General features: G+C 42.0%; 1 protein-coding gene across 3 annotated transcripts; it reads right to left on the reverse strand.

Annotated features, from left to right (window-relative positions):
* Positions 1–2,216: 2,216 nt before the first annotated feature.
* On the reverse strand, positions 2,217–5,130 carry LOC144167515 (uncharacterized). Of its 3 annotated transcripts, none has more exons than XM_077696763.1 (5): positions 5,041–5,115; positions 4,510–4,684; positions 3,600–3,612; positions 3,300–3,343; positions 2,217–2,576 (listed from the first exon to the last, which is right to left on the reverse strand). In XM_077696763.1, exons 2-5 carry the CDS (start codon positions 4,556–4,558, stop codon positions 2,314–2,316), a joined length of 369 nt encoding a protein of 122 aa, XP_077552889.1. In that variant the 5' UTR covers positions 4,559–4,684; positions 5,041–5,115; the 3' UTR covers positions 2,217–2,313. The 3 variants fall into 3 exon arrangements, 2 of the variants coding, with proteins under 2 accessions (XP_077552889.1, XP_077552888.1); XM_077696762.1 differs by lacking the exon at positions 5,041–5,115 and adding an exon at positions 4,886–4,910 and having other exon boundaries at positions 4,510–4,569; XR_013322017.1 differs by lacking the exon at positions 3,600–3,612 and having other exon boundaries at positions 5,041–5,130.
* Positions 5,131–5,522: the final 392 nt, after the last annotated feature.

Raw genomic sequence — 5,522 nt, forward strand, 5'->3', positions numbered from 1 at the left:
ATGCGTCTTTTTTATGAGACCTGCACGTAGGAGCGATGCCAATCCCGTCTAGCCATTTATGGTTTTGACATTATGTAGCAATGCGCAAAAAATGTATCTGGAGGAGATGCTCGTTGCCTCCCTTTTTATATAGAATTGCTGCTTAGCCGAGTGATGCATATGTATTCACAGCACTTTCAAATTCTAGTGTAGACTTACTCATTTTCACACATTATGTATCTTTTATAGCCACGTTGCTGTTGACGGTTAATGGACAAATAATCCAGAAAATCATGAAGCATGTTTATTAGCGAATGTTTCCTTAAGTAGGTTAAAACTTGTACTCTCAAACACTAAAGTTACCACTCCACTATCACAAACTAACTTCCTAGCAATCCCTGGGCCTTAGGTCAATTTATAGATTGCGCCTGAGCTACTAGCAAATCTTCGAACTTCCCTGCGCGCAAACACAGTATCAAAAGCGTTGTGCTGTTCATCACTAGGTGGCGGGCTCGATCCGGGCGGATCGGTCATTTTTCTCCGGTGAAAGTTACAAGCCGCCTGAGTGTCCAAAGTTCGGCGCACACCATAGATCTTCATGTAGAATACACCAATCCGGAGGCTTCTATTACAGAGCACCTCCTACCGCAGGTGTGCTTCTTCTGCTCCTGAAGCCCACTACATTAAACCCTTGTGGCCATCACGCACACAGGGGCCAATTCAGCATTGTTAATGCATTTGCCTCAAACAAATACTCGCGAATTCTTTACTAGTTGAGTTGTCTCGGTAACACGCAAATAACACGTCGAATTGCTAAGCATTCGTAAGTTTTTAACGTGAACATCTCCAGTTTCCCTTGAGGTATTTGGGATTTCCGCACACAACTTCGTGTCTCGCACGAACATCCTTTCGTACTACGAGGACCCGGTGAATTGAAGACTGAAATTAGGACCTACACCTAGGTTCTGTGGACATCGAAGTTCTCTCTCTCTCTCTCTCTCTCTCTCTCTCTCTCTCTCTCTCTCTCTCTCTCTCTCTCTCTCTCTCTCTCTCTCTCTCTCTCTCTCTCTCTCTCTCTCTCTCTCTCTCTCTCTCTCTCTCTCTCTCGCTCTCTCTCCCGCATTACCAAAACGAATAAAAAACGAGTCGGCATCCGTAAGACTGAGTATGATAGGCCCTTTTTATAGAAAATAATATCGCCATCGTTCTTACTTTGGAACCCGTTTGTCGAAAAAATTTAAAGCAATATTTAGCATTAGTACGACGACATTCAGGTCGCATCACGACTGGCCATACCTGTGACCATTAATGGACATGTTTCCAAAGCAACCGGAGTTTTCTCCCTCACGCACAGCGTGTGGGCCCTTTCTTGCACGCTTCCTGCCTTCTTGAATAGTTTCAATCTTTTTTCTCGACCTAAATACAGGATATCTGTCTACAACCGAAAGGCGAGAGACTTAAGCTCGTCATGTCTTAAGGCCTCAGAAGGCAGCCACTTTTCTGTTGGAGTTCACTGAATGTTTTACGATACGCGTGCACTATATCGTCCGACATGTACAAGCAATGCTGCATGCAATTGGTCAGTTTAAAAATAATGTATCAATTACGTATTTTCAACCCTTCTATGTGATCTCGAAGAGGAACTGTAGCTCCAACCACCACTATTTTTGTGGTTTCAACCGCCTAAGAGAATTGAAATTTTACATGCTTCCAAAAACCCTGCTCGGTTGACTCTCAGTGTGTAAAAGCTCTTACGCCTGCAAGGGTGGTGCCGGTCCCAAAGCCAACGAAACTCCAAAGACGCATGCGTTGCAGTCAGTCTGCTTCTTCCTTGTCGGAGGTGGCCAAATATGATGACTTGCACCAATGCCTTCTTGTCCCACTTAGAACGAGAATATAAATGGCGGGAAAGAACAAGCTATCCAGAAACAAAAAACCCGTGTTGGTTCATAAAGGAACATGTCACACAGTCGCATTCAAATGTTCCTGAACAGAATTGGGGCAATTGCTTTGTCTAGCTTATGTTTTTTTACATCCCGATAACACCACTGTAGAACAGAGGACAGACGCCAGGTATGAAATGATTGTGTATTCCCCGCGCAGCATGAAAATTTGGAAAAATTGGCACTGAGTAAAAACTTTAATGGTTAAATTTTTCCTGCATCTGTATTTGCTTACCTCGGCTGGCGTAAATGACGAGTTACAGCACGTCCGTAATTGAAGACAAAAAAAGAAAATATAGTTTAACATGCATATTTTTTATTGTTTTACATCATTTTATTTTATCGCCATGCGTGGCAGCGTGGCGAGCTGTCGCATCTTCCTGCACATAGGTTAGCCGATGGCTCCAATGACAGCTCCAGTAACTTTGCTAATTACCACCGCTTTTGCGACATTCTCTAGTGCCCTTTTAATCTTCCTAAAAAAGTACTGGGACGTCTCTTCATCAATGGCATTTTTGGAGTTTTCCAGCAGCTGGACGGCCTCTATGATGTCCGCCAACTCTTTTCTGGCGTCATTCAAGGCCACTTTTCCTTCGAGACCGATGCCGCCGGGCGTGTCAGGCTTTTTGTCGGCTTCTTTCAGCGTCCCGTCGTCTGCGTATAATCGAAACAAGAACGAATGGCAGCCTGGAACAATGAATTGGTGACGCTGTTACTCACATAAACGAGTTCTTTTTTTGTTACGTATTCGCTGTACTGTAAGGTTTTCCGCTCAACAATTGCTTCTGCTACGTCTGCGGGACAGCCCGAAATGCTGACGAAGTACTCCGAGAAGCTATGAAATGTCTCAGCAGAACAATTTAAAGTCCACTGGTAGCACGGGAGTTGAAGTGCTGCACCAAAATATCTGTCGACATTTACGTTCTCAGATGGCAAAAAATATATAATAAATCCTGCGGGATACTGAATACAGACAATTGAAAAGTACGAACGTATTGTATTTCGGGAACCCAACCCAAAATTAGACAGCCAAACAAGCAACGTTTTTTATTTTTTTGTTTTTAAATATTTCCTTCAGAAAACCAAAAAGAAAGCTTAAGACTACGTTACACGGGCCCCGACATAAAACCGTCGTGCAAAATCTTCTGCGGGCCCCCGCCACCGCCGTGAGCAGTCTACATAGAATAAAAGTAGGCTTGCACGGTATGTCTCACAAAATGCCGCAAATTTTCTTGAGCTTTTATCATTAACTAGCACAGTAGTCGTTGCCATTTTTATCATAAATGTTATAACTTTTCAGGTTCGTTCACTAATCTGGTGGTTGGTTAACCTACGCACTTTAAGGAATAAGCGTATCTAGGATTTACGGTAGCTTACCATGTTCCGGCACAATCGCTTTCGTATCTTCGTTCACTTCTTTCCTGAAGCAAATAAAAGAATTCCTCCATTAAGCTCGAAGATGGTAAGAGCGACCCACCACCAACAATTTCTTTAAGCAATACCTACAGATTTCAAGAATAAAAAAAACTTCGCGTCCAAGACAAAACTGGTACAAAGGGGACCGGACAGGCGCCCGTTCTGTCCCCTTTGTACTAGTCTTGTCTTTGCCGCACAGTTCTTTCTATTCTTGAAATGCAGTACCAAGTAGCCCAACAACATGCTGTACTGAATACTTACACACTTGCGGCGCCTTCAGAGTCGTGGAGGAAACCGGAAACAAGGCGACACAAAAAGAAATCAATGCCTGTACTTAAAACTTGCATTAAAAATTAAAACTTAGAACTTTGTAGTAATTATCTTTTAGCGTGGCCAATTTCTTTTATTGTATTTTCGAACTCTAACGACAATATAGTGGGTAGGAATGAATCTTAACAACAAAAGAATGGTGTACATTTTGGAACCCAATCTCCACACAAATCTATTGTGTTTGGTTCTGCTTTGGCAGCTTTGCGTTTGCGGTTAAATGCTGGAGCCTCTTCTTAAAGGAGCCATGAAGACAAAATACAAGTTGGGTTTATTAGAAAGACTGCTTAGCCCCGATAACAAGGATACCAATATTATTGCAATCTTCGAAAAAATAACGGAGATATTGAAGAAAACGTGTGAAGCAGTCGCGACCCCCTAGCCAATTTCCCGCAACTTTTGTATGACGTCACGGAACCTTGTTTGTGCGATTGGCGGCCACCTAACTGACCTATCGCGACGACACATGACTGGACGTCTGTAATGGGGCCTCTAGTTCCATTTGACCGCATCACTTGAATGCTAACATGCAGTTAACGCACTGAAAATTATGTTTTATTGTTGGCCCGTGTGACGTCATTCTTGCTCATAACACGTCACTGTGGCGCAAAATTTGAAAGTTTTTAAATACTTCTTGCTTTTTTTTCGTTAAAAAAACATCTTTTTTGGCTGTAATGGAGCTGAGTGAGATACTGAATTCTAGTTCTTTCAAATTAAACAAAGTTGTATTTTCTCTTCATGGCTCCTTTAACAATTTACGACCACTTGCGCTCGCAAAAATGCTGACCAGCACGCTAACACAATAAAGTATGCCATGAAGGATATTGTTTCTGCTTCGACTTACATGCAACAGTAGCCAACGCCAGAGCCAACAGTAGCACGGGTGTCTTCATAGTTGTCCGTACTGTAAATGATGAATACCGTTCCCTGAGAATTCCTTATTACAGGAGAGTTTGGTGTCTCGTATGAACAAGGAACATTTAGGCTTAACGAAATTATTTTGCAGAATAGATTTCTTCCTACAAAATGGAAAACAAGAGATAAATAAGGTGACCATCCATTTGAATGTATCCAAGCCTAGAACAATTGCTAAAATGTTAGCCTTTATATAAAAACGTACATATCAGTAGGCTAAAAAATAACAATTTTGTGGTATAAACAGCCAGGGTAATTGCAAAAGGCGAAGATTATTCTGGCTACTTAAAACAAGTATTGTGTACTATTGACCATGTATCCCACGCAAGATGTGGCCGAGTGGGGCAATACACAGCAAATGTAACAATGCTAATAAAGATTACAAACAATCCCGATAAAATAACGCTTCCACAGGCTTCACTGTGATCACTATTTGGAGAAATTTTCCGTTAGACCTCACCTTCGCTGCAGGCAAGGTGGAGAGGTGTCTGTAGCCTTCGAAAAGCGAAACTTATATACCGCAGTACCGAGGCCAACACGTGCGGTCTCATTGCAAAACCCAGATATGATCCGTTCACAAAATGCCAACAACGCAAACACTTCCTGTGACAAAGATAAGACACAACAGGCCTCATCCGTGTTTACTTTCTCATAGCAACCAAATTTTCCTGAGCGTTGCATCTCACGTGCAGTCTTTGTGTTCACTATCACGTAACGAAAGTGCAAAAAAGCTTAGTTCAGTAAAAACACACCGTTGGAATATTGCATGCAGGGTAGTCATTGTAGTCTTCTGTATTTAGTGTTTTCTGTACTGTTAGTACGTTTGGAATTTAATTTATGCCAGACTAAACCTTAACTACGATTATTGACGAAAATACGAAAGCGGTTGTACCGGAACATTGTTAGCTACAATAAACCTTTGATGACGTATTCCATCAAAAA

Source organism: Haemaphysalis longicornis, unplaced genomic scaffold, assembly GCF_048455015.1.
Source record: "Haemaphysalis longicornis isolate Haplotype H1 unplaced genomic scaffold, Haemaphysalis longicornis Haplotype H1 scaffold_2, whole genome shotgun sequence".
NCBI lineage: Eukaryota > Metazoa > Arthropoda > Arachnida > Ixodida > Ixodidae > Haemaphysalis > Haemaphysalis longicornis.

Coding starts and splice junctions, on each gene's coding strand:
- LOC144167515 (XM_077696762.1), bottom strand. Junction 2,577..3,299: donor AGCGATTGTGCCGGAACATG/GTAAGCTACCGT, acceptor GATTATACGCAG/ACGACGGGACGCTGAAAGAA.